The sequence below is a fragment of the Capra hircus genome, chromosome 3 (assembly GCF_001704415.2).
Source record: "Capra hircus breed San Clemente chromosome 3, ASM170441v1, whole genome shotgun sequence".
Lineage (NCBI taxonomy): Eukaryota > Metazoa > Chordata > Mammalia > Artiodactyla > Bovidae > Capra > Capra hircus.
The window spans coordinates 111530418-111546183 of record NC_030810.1 but is presented as its reverse complement, the minus strand read 5'-3'; the positions used below and the strand labels follow the sequence as shown (position 1 = coordinate 111546183).

The 15766-nt window shown below is 46.3% G+C and overlaps 1 protein-coding gene and 1 pseudogene across 2 annotated transcripts in view; both read left to right on the top strand.

Annotated features, from left to right (window-relative positions):
* On the top strand, positions 1042-11446 carry LOC108635604 (intelectin-2-like). Its single transcript, XM_018046386.1, has 8 exons — positions 1042-1199; positions 1427-1490; positions 2090-2200; positions 3143-3390; positions 3716-3874; positions 4274-4394; positions 5671-5774; positions 11185-11446. Exons 1-8 carry the CDS (start codon positions 1188-1190, stop codon positions 11326-11328), a joined length of 963 nt encoding a protein of 320 aa, XP_017901875.1. The 5' UTR covers positions 1042-1187; the 3' UTR covers positions 11329-11446.
* Positions 14219-15766, top strand: part of LOC108635632 — a 10327-nt pseudogene continuing 8779 nt past the window's right edge. Inside the window, exon 1 of the transcript XR_001917894.1 lies at positions 14219-14305. The product of XR_001917894.1 is annotated as an intelectin-1-like (transcript). The remainder of the gene's footprint in view (positions 14306-15766) is intronic.

Below are 15766 nucleotides of genomic sequence, written 5' to 3'. Positions count from 1 at the left end.
GCCCAGGAATGAGAGGAAGTAATGTCCTGAACACCAGCAACTGATCTCCCAGAGTAGCCGCAGCAGTGGAGGTGGTGGAAATGAGGTATCATAGGGTCAGCGGCCAGCTGGAGTATGGGCAGTGGACAGTGCTGAAAGGAGCTGGGCTGGCATGGGTGTGGAATGGGGCTGTAGAACATTGTAAGTAGGTGTAGAACATACCCTGGGGATTGTGGGCTTCAAATGTGGACAAGAAATCTCCTAATACTGGGAGGGAATGAACGCCAGAGAAATTTCAGTTTACGATGGATGCTAGTTGAGCTGAGTGGAACTCCCAGGCTGGTGGACCCTAGCAAGTTACACTGCTCCACTGAAAAGAGTGAATGGTAATTGCACTGTGGTGATATACAAGAATATCTCTATTAATAAAATACAGACTTATCTATGGGAAAGAGCCTTTGCTTAGAAAAAATGTGTAGTGCAAGTTTGTGTATGAATACAGAGAGAGCGTATATATGATGAAGTAAATGGGGGAAAAACAAACAATAGGTGGATCTAGGTAAAAGCTATGTTTGTGTTTATGACCTATTTTTATTTTTACAACATTCTGTAAATTTTCAATTATTTCTAACCCCAAACAAATAAAAGAATGAGATGACAGTGTGACATCACATAATTAGGGGTTGGAAAAAGGCCTTAGTAGGACAGGAGAGTATCCATCAGCTTCTCCAGGGGGTGGGGGTGTCAGGGATGGCTTCATGGAGAAGTCTCAGGAGAGAATGGAAGGAAGCGACTGGACGGAGGTGTGTGAGGCCTGGGAGCATCTGACTGAGGCGGGAGCAGGACAGGCTGCAGGGGAGAACCATGAGGTCCCGTCCATCCCGAGAGGCTGCTATGGAAGGGAGCACCGTGTGAGTGTCGCCTGCCCCTCGAGCCAGTCACAATTCCTTCTCATTGCCTGGGCCTGAGGCTCAGGAACCTTCAAAGGAAGAATGCTTGAGGGCGGGGCCTGCAGCCCAAAGTAGGCTGGGATGGGCAGGGCCCATAGGCTCAGCACTTTCCCTACCTCAGACCTCCCTGCAGAGGTAGTAGCTCTGAGACTGCTCCTGGTTGGGTGCTCTCAGCTCCTGGCATCTGTGAGGAAGGAAGCAGAGAGCTAGCTCTCTGTGCTGAGCCCGAGACAGGATCCCAGTGTGTGGGGAGCCACAATGCCAGCTGAGGTCTGGTCTTGGTCTTAGGGATGGGGAGTTTCAGAGAAAGGAGCCTGTGGCCCCTTAAGGATTTGAGGGTTGGATGGGGTGGGGTCTATTCCAGGAGGTTCCAGAGTGCCCAGAGTCCCATTACTTTCCATTTGAGTTCTCCTTACTCAGGGAGTTCAAAGAGAAAGGATGGAAGGGAGCGAAAGGATGAACCAGCCAATGACCGTGTGCATCTCCTTTCTACTCAGGGGACAGGAGTCAGGTTTTACCTCCTGCTGTTCCTCTTTGTGGCCAACCGAGGGCCGAGTGCAGGTAAGTCACTCAGGAGCAGCAGTTTCATCAACTCAGATGTGCAGTGGAGCAGAGAGTAGAACCAGGCTGGATGCTGAAGTCCTGGCCTAGAGGGGGAGTCGTGGAGGTGCAGAGAAGCCACACTTTGCAGCCAAATTGAGCTGTGGCCAGAGTGTTGATTGCTGTCTCTCTGGATGTGTGGTCTGAAGCTAAGGCCTGTCCTGGGGCTCCATCGGTGTCTCTGTGTGGCTGAGGGGGCTCAGGGGAGCCATGGTGGTGAAGACTGTGCTTCCTTCTAGCAGCTCCTGCTCCTGTGGCCTTGGCCTTGGGGTTCCTAGAGGGTGCTTGGTGTCAGGGCTGTTTTCAGGGAACGTCCTTCCCTAGTCTTCATCCTCCCAATTCCGTTGATCACCGTAGGCATAATGAGAGCTTTTGAGTTTAATTGGTTGTGGAGAAGAATGCAAGTGTTGAGTATGTAGTAGATTGTGGTCAGCGAGTCTCCTGACCCCTGGGGCCTCACTGCCTAGTGATGAGCCTGTGAAGTGGGAAGGGGCTAGGAGCCAATGGCCAAGAAGACTGGTGTGAGTGGCATGAAACAGAATTATCCTCACATCCTCTAGCAGGGATGCTTTCCGTTGAGAAGAGCTGGGAGGAGGAAATCCGTGCTCCTTACCTGTCATTCCTTCCAAGAAGCTGCAAGGAAATCAAAGAAAGATGCCATAAAGCAGGTGGTGAGTAATAACCCAAGTCAGCATCCTTTCCTTTTAACCACTTTTTAGCTAAACAGATCTTGGTCATGGAGATCAAGAAGGGGTGTGCCTACCGCTCCTGTCTGCCCTTACTCCAGCTTCCAGCCCAGGAGATTTCTATTGAGAATGTGGAGGCTTTTGGGTCCAACCTAGTTGTTGGAGACATGATCTTCTGAACACAAGGAGAATGTGGTGTTTCTGGTGAGTCTTAGCCTGATGACTATAGCTCCAGTGAGTGTAAGATTTTTCCCTGCTTGTAAGCTGAGAAGTTAGTTCTGCCCTAGTGTCATAGATTCTGGTAGAAAATACGAGCCTCCAGAGGCAGAGACACAGAGCTTGATTACTCACAATGACAGAAGTAGCCAGGGCATCAGCCTTTTCCTGTGCTGCTGTTCTGGGTCTCGTCCCATCCCAGTGATGTGAAAAGGGCCAGGAGATTTCTGCCCATGTAGTTTGTTTGCCAAGCAGCTCCTAAATTGGGCTCATCAAGCAAATGTAAGCCTTTTCGGATAAGAGAGTTTATTTTCTCTGGGGCTGAGTACGAGAAAGAACTCTGCAGTTAGGGAATCTGAATCTCATATAATGGGCAGCAACCATGCCTGCCCTTACCTCTGAGTTGCAGAGGCCACATCCTGATGTAGACTTGAGATGTGGTCAGGTGTGATTTCTGTCTTCTTCTGGCCAGAAGAAGGCTCTGTCCCGAGGGAGATAGATCTCTGTCTCCTAGGATGTTTGCTCACCAAAGTCTTTGAAAAGGTAGCATGGAACAAAGGCAGTCAGTGTCCACAGAGAACTGTCCTCAACAAGCGGATGTGTGTGGGAGCCTTCAGGATTCATTTCTGACTTCCCAGAGTCTTTGTGGTTGTGAGTCTGAGATGGACCCTGTGCTCTCAGACAGGGGTCTCTGGCTGGTTCCCTCTGCAGATGGCCTGTATCAACTCCGCACTGAGAATGGTGTCGTCTACCAGACCTTCTGTGACATGACCTCTGGGGGTGGTGGCTGGACCCTGGTTGCCAGCGTCCATGAGAACAATATGCATGGGAAATGCACGGTGGGCGATCGCTGGTCCAGTCAGCAGGGCAACAGGGCTGACTACCCAGAGGGGGACGGCAACTGGGCCAATTACAACACATTTGGGTCTGCAGAGGCTGCCACCAGTGATGACTACAAGGTACTGAGCACCCAGGTGGGAAAGGGTGGGAGCTGTGTGTGGCTGGAGCAGAGCATGTGGAAGGGAGGGTGGGAGACGGGGAGCTGGAAGTGGGGCTGGAGGAGATGACAGACAGAAGTCCATGTCTTGAATGACAAATTCCTCCCACCAAGGCTGTTTGTGTGGTGGGGTCTCATTGTCTGCTGGAGGGAAGTGGGGGTCTGGGCACTGATGGGCACCTGTTCCTGCAGACCTGAGCTCTCAGCTCTGCTGAGGACTGTGTGTGTGTGTCTTTGGCTGGTAGCACCTCCTGGGCTGGTCAGGCTGAGTGTGTGTCCCTCTGCAGAACCCTGGCTACTACGACATTCAAGCTCGGGACCTGGGCATCTGGCACGTGCCCAACAAGTCCCCTCTGCAGCACTGGAGGAACAGCTCCCTGCTGAGGTACCACACCAACACGGGCTTCTTCCAGAGTCTGGGGCATAATCTGTTTGGACTCTACCAGGTACATGGGGCTGCTGGCTGGGGGTTGGGGACCCTACCTTTGTTGAGCAGAGAGTCAAGTGTTTGGGATGGGGAGTAAGTCTGCTCTGTCCATATCACTAAGGGCCTCTGCTTGTCTACCTCTGGGTCACTATGAAATAGTGTGCTGCCTCTTCCAGAGGAACTGTGAGCCAGACAGGGGAAGAAGCCTAGGGGAGAGGATTGGGGGCGGGTAGAGAGTGAAAAGGACAGGGGTCTTGAGGCTGGTTAGTGTCCTAACTATGGGTGGCAGGGGGGGAAATACACCAGTATTATTCGTACTGATTCCTGAATAATGCCACATGAGGGTATTAAAGCCTCTACTGCCCAGAATGGCAGTATCTCTATTGTCTTCCACAAACTGTATTTTGGGTCCCTGCAGAAATACCCAGTGAAATACGGAGCAGGGAAGTGCTTGACTGACAATGGCCCAGCCATTCCTGTTGACTATGACTTTGGTGATGCTGAGAAAACTGCATCTTATTACTCACCATATTGTCAGGGTGAGTATCTGCTTCCAAAGCCCAGACGTCAACCCTTCTCTGCAGTCTCCGGGAAAGTGTAAATGTGAAAAGTTAATGATCCCTCAGCTCAGTTCAGTCGTTCAATTGTGTCCGACTCTTTGCGACCCCATGAATCGCAGCACGCGAGGCCTCCCTGTCCATCACCGTCTCCCGGAGTTCACTCAAACTCATGTCCATTGAGTCAGTGATGCCATCCAGCCATCTCATCCTCTGTCTTCCCTTTCTCCTCCTGCCCCCAATCCCTCCCAGCATCAGAGTCTTTTCCAATGAGTCAACTCTTCGCATGAAGTGGCCAAAGTACTGGAGTTTCAGCTTTAGCATCATTCCTTCCAGAGAAATCCCAGGGCTGATCTCCTGTAACCCTTATGATCTTCAGCATTTATTAAACAAGTAAAATATGCCAAGCTTTGTTCTAGGAATGTGACATGGATTTTTGTTATGTAGCCATCATGAAAAAACTATAAGCTCTGGCCTCTTAACTAATAACCCGGTTTGATTCTTTATTTCCCCATAGTTGACTTATTTTTAATTTCCCCTTAGTTTATTTATTTTAAACCAACACCATATTGTGTTGGTTTCTGCCATACATCAACATGAATCAACCATAGGTATACATCAGTCCCCTCCCTCTTGAACCTCCCACCCCATTCTACCCCTCTAGGATGTCACAGAGCCCTGGTTTGAGTTTCGTCAGTCACTGTAAGATTCTTACAAAGTTAAAAGCTAATTAATGTGCACAGGTGAGAACAAACTTGCAAAGTAATGAGAAAAATTTGTTTTTGTTATGATGGATAGCTGTTATTGTAAGAAGACTTTTTAAGCATGATCAAGCCACAGAACTTGTCTTTGGTGGGAAAATAAGAGTCATTTTACTTTAAAGTCACAGTAATTGGATGAGAAGTGTGCCAGCAGAGACCGATGGCCACTTCTGATCATTGCTTATTCCTGCTGAACCTCTGGAGGTCTTCTTGCTGATCTGTCAGGGGACTCTCATTTCTCCTATGAGCCTTAGACAGACAAGTGACTTTTGTGAGCCCAAGCCTTGGTCTTCTTGCCCCAGATGGAGGGAGGGTCTCTTCTTTCCCTTTTCAAGGCCAGGATGCAGCCGCCACTGTCAAAAAGTGCTGGGCTCTATGCCCACAGGTTGGCTGTGACCTGACCTGTTGATTTAGGGAATTGGGGGGCTGGTCAAAGGGAAGATATTTCCATTTCGTCCTTTGAGTCCTTGGCCTTTTCTCTGCCTCTTCTTTTCCAGGAGAATTTGTTGCAGGATTTGTCCAGTTCAGGGTGTTTAATAACGAGAGAGCAGCGAATGCCCTGTGTGCTGGGGTGAGAGTCACTGGCTGCAACACTGAGCACGTGAGTCTGTGGATGATCCCTGGCTTGTGCGGGCGAGTGTGTGTGTGTGTATGTTTGTGTGTGTGTGTGTGTACCTGTCTGGGGTGTTTTACGGGGCTTGAATTTTTACTCTTTTCTGGTATTTTGAAGACATACTTTTTAAATTGTAGCTATTATTTTTTTAATTGAGATTCAATGGATCTATAACATTATATTAGCTTCTGGTATATAGCATAGTGATTCTATATTTTTATATATTATGAAATGATTACTGTGACAAGTCTAGCCGACACCCAGCACTACTCGCAGCTGCAAATTCTTTTTTCTTGTGATGAGAAGGTTTACCATCTACCTTCTTAGTAACTTTTCAGTATATAATATAGTATTAGACTAGTGGCACTATGCTGTACATTACACCCCCAGGACTTATTTTATACGTGAAGGTTTGGAACATCACTGATGGTCCAGTGATGAGGACTCTGGAATTCTGCTGTTGTTGTTGTTCATTTACTAAGTCATGTCCCTCTCCTTGTGAGCCCATGAACTGCAGCATGCCAGGCTTCCTTGTCCTTTACTCTCTCTCAGAGTTTGCTCAAGTTCATGTCCATTGAGTCAGTAATGCCATCCAGCCATCTCATCCTCTGTCGTCCCCTTCTCCTCTTGCCCTCAATCTTTACCAGCATAGGGTCTTTCCCAGTGAGTCAGGTCTTTGCATTAGGTGGACAAAGTATTGGCGCTTCAGCTTCAGCACCAATCCTTTCAATGAAAATTTAGGGTTGGTTTCCTTTAGAACTGAGTGCTTTGCTCTCCTTACTGTCCAAGGGACTCTCAAAAGTCTTCTCCAGCATCACAGTTCAAAAGCATCAATACTTTGCTTTGCAGCCTTCTTTATAGCTCAACTCTCACATCCATAAATGACTACTGGAAAAACCACAGCTTTGACTACAGGGACCTTTGTCGGCAAAGTGACCCTTTGCTTTTTAACACACTGTCTAGGTTTGTCATAGGTTTTCTTCCAAGGAGCAAGTGTCTTTTAATTTTGTGGCTGCAGTCACTGTCTGTAGTGATTATGGAGTCCAAGAAAATGAAATCTGATGCTGTTTCTACATTTTCCCCACCTATTTGCCATCAAGTGGTAGGATCAGATGCCATGATCTTTATTTTCTGAATGTTGAGTTTTAAGCCAGTTTTTTCACTCTCCTCTCTCCCCTTCATCAAGAGGCTCTTTAGTTCCTCTTCACTTTCTGCCATTAAAGTCGTATCATCTGTATATCTGAGGATGTTGACATTTCTTCCGGCCATATTGATTCCATCTTGTGCTTTATCCAGGCTTGCATTTTGCATGATGTACCCTGGGTATAACTTAAATAAGCAGGCTGACAACATACAGGCTTGATGTACTCCTTTCCCAATTTTGAACCAGTCCATCGTTCCATGTCCAGTTCTAACTGTGGCTGTTTTTCCTGCATGCAGGACAGGTAAGGTGGTCTGATATTCTCAGGAGGCAGGTAAGGTGGTCTGATATTCCCATTTCATTAAGAATATTTCACTGTTTGTTGAGATCCACACAGTCAAAGGCTTTAGCAGAGTCAATGAAGCAGCATAGATTTTTGTTTTTTTGAAATTGCCTTGCTTTCTATGATCCAGCTTTATGTTGGCAATTTGATCTCTGGTTCCTCTGCCTTCTCTAAACCCAGCTTGTACATCTCTGGAAGTTCTCAGTTCTCATACTGCTGAAGCCTAACTTGAAGGATTTGGAGCATATCTTGCTGGCATGTGAAATGAATGTAATTGTAGGGTAATTGGACCATTCTTTGGCACTGCCTTTCTTTGGGATTGGAATGAAAACTCACCTTTTCAGTCCTGTGGCCACTGCTGAATTTTCCAAATTTGCTGGCATAATGAGTGCAGCATTTTAACAGCATCATCTTTTAGGATATGAAATAGGTCAGCAGGAATTCCATCACCTCCAACTTTGCCTGTGGTGATGCTTCCTAAGGCCCTTAAGCCTTTCTTATCTCTCCTTGCTATTCTTTGGAACTCTGCATTCAGATGGGTCTTTCTTTCCTTTTCTCCTTTGCCTTTTGCTTCTCTTCTTTTCTCAGCTGTTTGTAAGGGCTCCTCAGCAACCATGTTGCGTTTGCCTTTCTTTTTCTTTGGGATGGTTTTGGTCACCACATCTGGTAAATGTTACGAACCTCCATCCATAGTTCTTCAGGCACTCTATCAGATCCAATTCCTTGAATTTGTTTGTCACTTCTGCTGTATAATCATAAAGGACTTGATTTAGGCCAAACCTGAATGGCCTAGTGGTTTTCCCTACTTCTTCAATTTGAGCCTGAATTTTGCAATAAGGAGCTCATGATCTGATCATGATCAGCTCCAGGTCTTGTTTTGCTGACTATATAGAGCTTCTCCACCTTTGGCTGCAAAGAATATAATCAATCTGATTTTGGTACTGACCATGGGGTGATGTCCATGAGCAGAGTTGTCTCTTGTGTTGTTGGAAGAGAGTGTTTTCTATGATGAGTGTGCTCCCTTGGGAAAAGTCTGTTAGCCTTTGCCCTGCTTCATTTTGTACTCCAAAGCCAAACTTGCGTATTATTGCAGATATCTCTTGACTTCCTACATTTGCATTCCAGTCCCCATGATGAAAAAGACATCTTTTTTTGGTTTTAGTTTTAGGAAGTCTTGTAGGTCTTCATAGAATCATTCAACTTCAGCTTCTTTGGCATTATTGGTTGGGAGATAGACTTGGATTGCCGTGATGCTGAATGATTTGCCTTGGAAACGAAATGAGATCATTCTGTCATTTGTGAGATTGCACCTAAGTACTGCATTTCAGACTCTTTCATTTACTCTGAGGTCTACTCCATTTCTCCTAAGGGATTCTTACCCACAGTAGTAGATATAATGGTCGTCTAAATTAAATTCTCCTATTCCCGTCCATGTTAGTTCACTGATTCCTAAAATGTCCATGTTCACTCTTGTCATCTCCTGTTTGACCACACGGACCTAACATTTGAGCTTCCTATGCAGTATTGTTCTTTACAGCATTGAGCTTTGCCTTCACCACCAGATACAACCACAACTGGGCGTCATTTCCGCTTTGGCTCAGCCTCTTCGTTCTTTCTGGAGCTATTTCTCCATTTTCTCAATAGTATATTGGTCAGCTACCGACCGGGGGGTTCATCTTTCAGTGTTATGTCTTTTTGCCTTTTCAAACTGCTCATGGTGTTCTCAAGGCAAGAATCCTGAAGTGGTTTGCCATTCCCTTCTCCAGTGGACTACGTTTCTCAGGCCCTAATTAGCAGGGACATGCGCTTTAGCCGCTCAGCATAGCTGGATGACATGCTCAGTGTCCTGGCTGTGCTACTGCTAGTCCACACAGAACGTTTAAACGTTCACGGGCTATCAAATGTCGGTCAGTACATGGCTGGGGGTAGAGGCAAAGGCCCTGCTGAAGTGGTTGGGAAGTGGGTCCGGAGAAGGCTGGAGCTGATGCTGGAGGACTCCCAGAGCAGGGGGCACTAGGCTTCACCACTGCCGCTGGCCACCCTGGAACCAATCCGCCACCCTGGAGACAAGAGTCTACCGTGGAGCTGATTCGCTGCCTGCATCTTCATATTTATATTCCTGATGCTTTGAAGATCAATTTCGTGCTGTAGGGGGCCCAACTGGATCCCTAATTGGGGAAGTGAGACCCATAACATGCGTGGCATGAACAGGAAAAAAGAACTGAAAGTTTATACCTTTTGACCACTGGACATAATTTACTGTATTGAAGTTCAATTTAAGTATATTCTCATAGATGATTAGCATTTTTATGTTGTGTTTAAGAAGTATTTCTGTTTGTTGAGGTCATAAAGACATTCTCAAATATTCTTAATAAATTCTAGAAGCTTTTTGTTTTTGTTATTTTTCCAGTCTTGGAGAAGAGAGCACCATAGGTGCATAGGCTGGAGACTATCTTTGATGGGTATTTTGTGACTGGAGGGGAAAGAAGAAGAGGATGTCAGAAGTATGGGGGGAGAACATTCACTTAGGCCTTCTTCCTTTCATGCCTGTCAGTCTAAGAAATGTGACCCTGAAGGACGTCTTCATTTCCCCCTCAAATATGTTTGCCCATTTGTCAGTCAACGTGAGGCAACTGTGTCCTCATGAAAGAGCCCTTAGGTTATGATTCTGAGGATAATGCAGGTGTGGGCCCTGGGAGTGGGGTGGGATGTGTCACCCCCGACATTGGCTTCCATGGGGCCTTTTCGTGTTCATTCGTGCTCATTTGCATGTACCCTTGCAAGCACTGATTCCATAAACATACATGATAGGGTACCCACAAAGTGCTTGATATTAGACATGCAAAGTTGACAGTCATTTGAAGGCAATCAGACTGAATGAGATGGGGATATAAGTGCAGGATTGCCAATGTGGTATCACCTGTGACAGCAACATAAACAAGGGGCCTGGGGGCAGAAAATGTAGGAGCTTCTACCTCTAATGATGGCACAGAGCTGATTCTTCAAGTTGGTGACATTTTCGTTGAATCTCAAAAGCTGTGTGTAGAGTTCAGCAAGTAACAAGGGCAGAAAGATGGCTGTCTAGCATGAGTGACTAGTGTTTTCAGAATCACTGGTGTTTGAGAGGACCGTGGGGGTGTTGAAGGGCCCTTGAGTGGCCGTTTGCTTTTGGAGCATCTTGTGCATTAGTTAGAAGCAGGAGCTGAAGCTGGAAAAGTCCAAGGAGGCAGGGTAAGCAGGGCCTTTTTCCATTCTGTCCAGGGTGTAGATTTCATGTGGTAGAAGATGTGACTCATAGGAGGATTTTGAATGGAGGAGTGACCTGGACCAGCTTTGATGTTTCTAATATGATGTATAGCCCAGGTGGGAGGGACACGGATCCAAGAGCAGGGAAATTAGGGGCAGGGAGGCAATGAGGCAGGTGTAAAGCTGCAGATGTGAAATGCTGAGGACCTGAGCCAGGGGTGTTCAAGGCCAATAAGAGAGAGAATTAGCTTTGTTTTTGCTCAACTGGACTGTCAGATCTAGCGATATGTAGATGGAGACATGCGGCTGCAGTTGCTGTGGGGTTTCAAGCACAGACAATATGGACCTGACTTCCGAGATTTAGGAATCTCTTGACAATGTATGATTATGCTGATACTAACAGAAGTCATGGGAAAGGATGAGCCATCATCAGGAGACTGTGTGTGGCCAGAACCGTGGGAATAGCATTTGGGAGAATCAGTTGAGGAAAAAGGGTGAGCTAAAAGGCCTGAGAATAAATATGAAGGAAGGTAGAAAGGGATTCAGGAAAGAACATGATTTCAGAGTCCACTGGAGGGAGGATTTCTGGCAGGGGAGTGGTAAGGCAGGAGTTCCGTCTCCGTGTGTCCACAGCCAACCCCTCACTGTGTCTTCTCTCTCTGCCCCCGCACTGCATCGGTGGAGGAGGATTCTTCCCAGAGGCAATCCTCACAGGGGTGGGGGCCTTTGACTGGGATGGATACGGCACTCACCGGGGTTCCAGCTCCAGCCGGGAGATCACTGAGGCAGCTGCGCTCCTGTTCTACCGCTGAGACCTGAGTGTATGAGACGTGGAACCCAGCTCCTAGCCCAGACACTCAGAGGTGAAAAAATGCTTCCATTTTCTCCAACAAGGAAAGGAGAATAAATTACATCATTTGTGACTCTTAAGATTTTTTGAATTCTTTTTACAAACTGACTGACCCGTGGAAGTTGTATTAAAATAATGCCTCTTATTCTGGTGACTTTTGATTTAGACTTTCTGAGTTGGAACTCCTCAGGTCCCAGAACACAAGTTTGCCCGTCTTTCTAGGCAAATCCTGAGCAAGACTGAGGAGCAAGGCAAAGTTTTTCTCATTCATTTTTCCTGCCATATGGTTATTGGCCAGTCAAATCAAGCTCTCAAAGGAAACACAATGAAGAAAAGATGAATATTATTTAGATTCTGTAGGAAAAAACTTGGATAGTTGAGAGTACCCATTTCCTTTATTTCTCTATCTTTGACAGTTAAGACATTGTCCCTAAAATGATTCTAGTATGAATTGCAATGTGTGTGTGTTGGGGAGGGTTGTCTCAGCTCCAAGAAATGCACTGACAGCTAGGTGGAGGTCGTACAATTCCACTCAGTGTTGACCCAGTCTGCTATGAGAAGTCCTCAGATCCCACGTGTGAATGGCTCAGTCCTTGGATCTGCCCCCTGGATCCCCCACTTCAGACACCAGTTGCAAGTCCGGAAGGACCGGCTATATATTTGAGGGTCCATTGAATCCCTTCTTTGGTTCCACTAATTTGTTAGAGTGGCTCACAGAACTCAGAAACTACTGGTGACTGGTGTATTATAAAAAGATAAAAATTGGGAGCTGCCTATGTAAGAGATGCTCAGGGTGCAGTATGGCGACAGTGTAATGCCATGCCCTCTCAGTGCATCACCAATCCCGATTCTCCTATCTGTTCTCCAATCCAGAACCCTCTGAACACACTTCTTTGGGTTTCTTTTCTTTTTTAACAAAGTCTTCATTACATAGGCATGATTGATTTAATCATTTACCAGGTCAATTGTTTCCATCTCCAGCCCTTTTCCCTCCAGGAGGGTCAGGTTTGTGTACTGATAGTTCTAACCCTTTAATCGTGTGGTTAGTCACCTGGCAACCAGCCTACCTCCTTAGGTGTGATCCAAAAGTTCCTTCATTCACATAACACAAGAAACCTTTCTTTTTTGTTTTGTTTTTTTGCCATTTTGCTCTGATCACTTAAGAAATCCAAGAGTTTTAGGAACTCAGTGCCAGAAACACAATGAAAACAAAATTGATACTTAGGGTAAATCAGTATCACACTCCCCAAGGATGTGAATGGCAGGATCTGGGCTCCCGTCTTCAGTTGCTTACTCAACAGCAGAGCCACACATTGAATCAGGTCTCTGCATGAGAATCCTAGGGATGGGGGGAGCCTGGTGGGCTGCTGTCCATGGGGTCACATAGAGTCGAATACGACTGAAGCGACTTAGCAGCAGCAGCAGTAGCAGCATCTGTACAATGTGAATTCGATGACAGCAGTTCTGGCTATGAGCCGAGTGCAGTATTTTATTCTGTTTTGTTCAAAACGCAAATCTGATCATAACTTTCCTCACCTCCATCACTGTACTCTTTCTCCATTGCTCCTTGTGGATTAGAGCAGTGATTCTCAAATAGGGTGGGAGATGGAGGAGATGAAGGTGCTGTTGTGCCTCAGGAGGACTGCCAGATTTTAGCAAATAAAAATATAAGGAGACTCACCTATACTTAATTTGAGATAAATAATGAATAATGTTTTTAGTGTAAATGTGTCTCCCACAATATTTACCTGGAGACCCTACCCCCAGCGAACACCTGGAACATTTGGAGACATTTTCTTGACTGGGAGGTGATGTTGTGGGGCTGGAGTGCCACTGGATAGAGGCCATGGCTGCTGTGAAACAGCATTCATTGCACAGGACCCCTCCCTCAAATGGAGAGTGATGTGATCTGAAATGTCAGCAGTGTGTTTGAGAACCCTGGACACAGGACTTGCTTTATTTGTAGAGTATTGATATTCTGAGTTTCTGAACATTTCTTCAGTTCTGTCGCTCAGTCATGTCCGACTCTGTGACCCATGAATCGCAACATGCCAGGCCTCTCTGTCCATCACAACTCCCGAAGTTCACTCAGACTCACGTCCATTGAGTCAGTGATGCCATCCAGCCATCTCATCCTCTGTTATCCCCTTCTCCTCCTGCCCTCAATCCCTCTCAGCATCAGAGTCTTTTTCCAATGAGTCAACTCTTCGTGTGAGGTGGCCAAAGTACTGGAACATTTGTAGCTGAGGGCAAAAAGAAAATGTAAGAAAATGTGTTTAAAATTTCACAAAAATCTATTTCATTATTGCCCCAAGTATTTAATAATTTTATGCATTTAAATTGATGAAATAGAAATTCATATTCTAAGAGAATTCAAGAACATTTAAGCATAAAACTTTCTCCACCCCTTGGCCTCTGGGTCTCTCTACTGTGCATTGTTTATCTGCCTTAAGCATCCACCAAACCTCTGAGCAAGAAATACTTGCTCAGTCATTCTCCTAGCACCAAGGCAACTCCTTAATAGGCAACATTCCTTCTTGAACTCGTAAGGGGTCACCATGCCCCATCACTTTGCACTTAGAGATCAGGAGTTTGCAAACTCTCTACATCGTTTAATGTACAGCCGTCTGTCTCATAAACCTATATAGGACTTCCTTGGTGGGCCAGTGGTAAAGAATCTGCCTGCCAATGCAGAGGACATGGGTTTGATCCTGCTCTCCAGGAAGATTTCACTTGCTATGGGCCAATTAAGCCATGTGCCACAACTACCGAGCCTAAGCTCTGGATCCTGGGAGCTGCGCCTTCTGAGCCTGAGAGCTGCGAACTACCGAAGCCCGCATGCTCCAGCGCCCATGCTCCACAACCCGAGCGGCCACCACAGTGAGAGCCTGTGCACACCACTAGATGGCAGCCCCCACTGGCCGCTGCAGCAAGAGAAGGCCTGTGAGCAGCAACCAAGGCCCAGCACAGCCAGAATAAGTAAATAAATGAAAAGAGAAACCTGTGCAACCAGGCGTGGACCTAAAACTGGTAGAACAGTTTCTGGAGCTTTTTGAGAGGCTGTTCCTGGGTTACCATCCTCAGTTTAGCTTGAATAAATCTCCATTTCTTTCATAGATCATCTGATTAATTTTTCACTGACTAAATAATGCATAGGTGACTGGAGGACTGCAGCCTTGATAACTAGATAGGTAATTTCTATTTAGCTAGATAGCCGTTTTACTTAAAATTGTCCACACTTTAAAAATACAGTTCTTTTGTAGATTATCCTTTGTTTTGATGACTGGGGATCAGGAGATGGGAAACGAAGCCTACTGGTCACAGGGAAATTGTATCAAGACCCCTCTTCTGATATCTCTTCCTAGAGGTTTCTACATTTAGATAAACCTTCCACCCAGAGAAACTCCAAGTTTATGGCCTCCAACAGTAATGCTCTTCCTGTTTACCAGAAGACACGTCAGCTTCACACCAGACACACCATCTAAATGTAGCTCATTCATGTGAACCAGAATTGTTGACTTTTGCAGAAACAGAAGTAATGGGATCAACTGATATTTAGCTGGAATGCCCACATGAGTGCAGCTGATACCTAGTATGCAAGCAACATTCACTTGACTGTCAAGATCTTCGTATTCCTTTTGTGAAACTGATCCTCCAAATTCTGTCCCCGAATCACTCCGTAGCATGCAGCTGGAAATCCCCAGTCCTTCACTGCATTGCAAAGTTATTCCTTGTCAGGTTGCATTTGGCACTGTACCAGGTCATGGGCTGGAACCCAGCAAGCCAGCCCTCACAGTCAAAACAGCCCTCACAGTCAAGGAGAGCTGAACCATGGATCGCAGGTCCAGCAAAATCCAAGTTAATATCACAACCAAGGTTTATTGACTCTGTCTTGTAAGAAGATTTGATTTTGCCCTTTTTCTTTACTGTGTTAGTGAGAGAAGGTAGTACCAAACTCAGATCCAGGCCTTGACAAATCTGGTCTTCATTTTACTTGGATTCTGCTCTCAGAGTGCCATCAGTGTTGCACGCTCTGTGATGGGTCATGCAGGATGGATACTGGCTCTAGCTGCTGGGCATGTGGCCCGTGTCTGTGTTAGATGATCCAAATGTTGAGAATGTCGTGGGCAGTGTGTGATTTTGTTTCCACATCCAGACAACCCCAAACCAGTCCTCCTTGAAAATGTTCTGACAGATTTTCCAATGTCACCTCACGACAGAGGAATACACATTGTTTACACACAGCTCAGCGTGTAGGTCTCAATGGCAAGACTGTGAGAAGTCGTGGTCTACTGAGGGGAAGCTTCAGCCACAGCTGAGGCCATAGGCTGTTATGGGCTGGGCAGCAGCTGTCCTCGCTGGAGGGTGAAGTGAAAACCTTGTGGTTGCTCTTGCGCTAA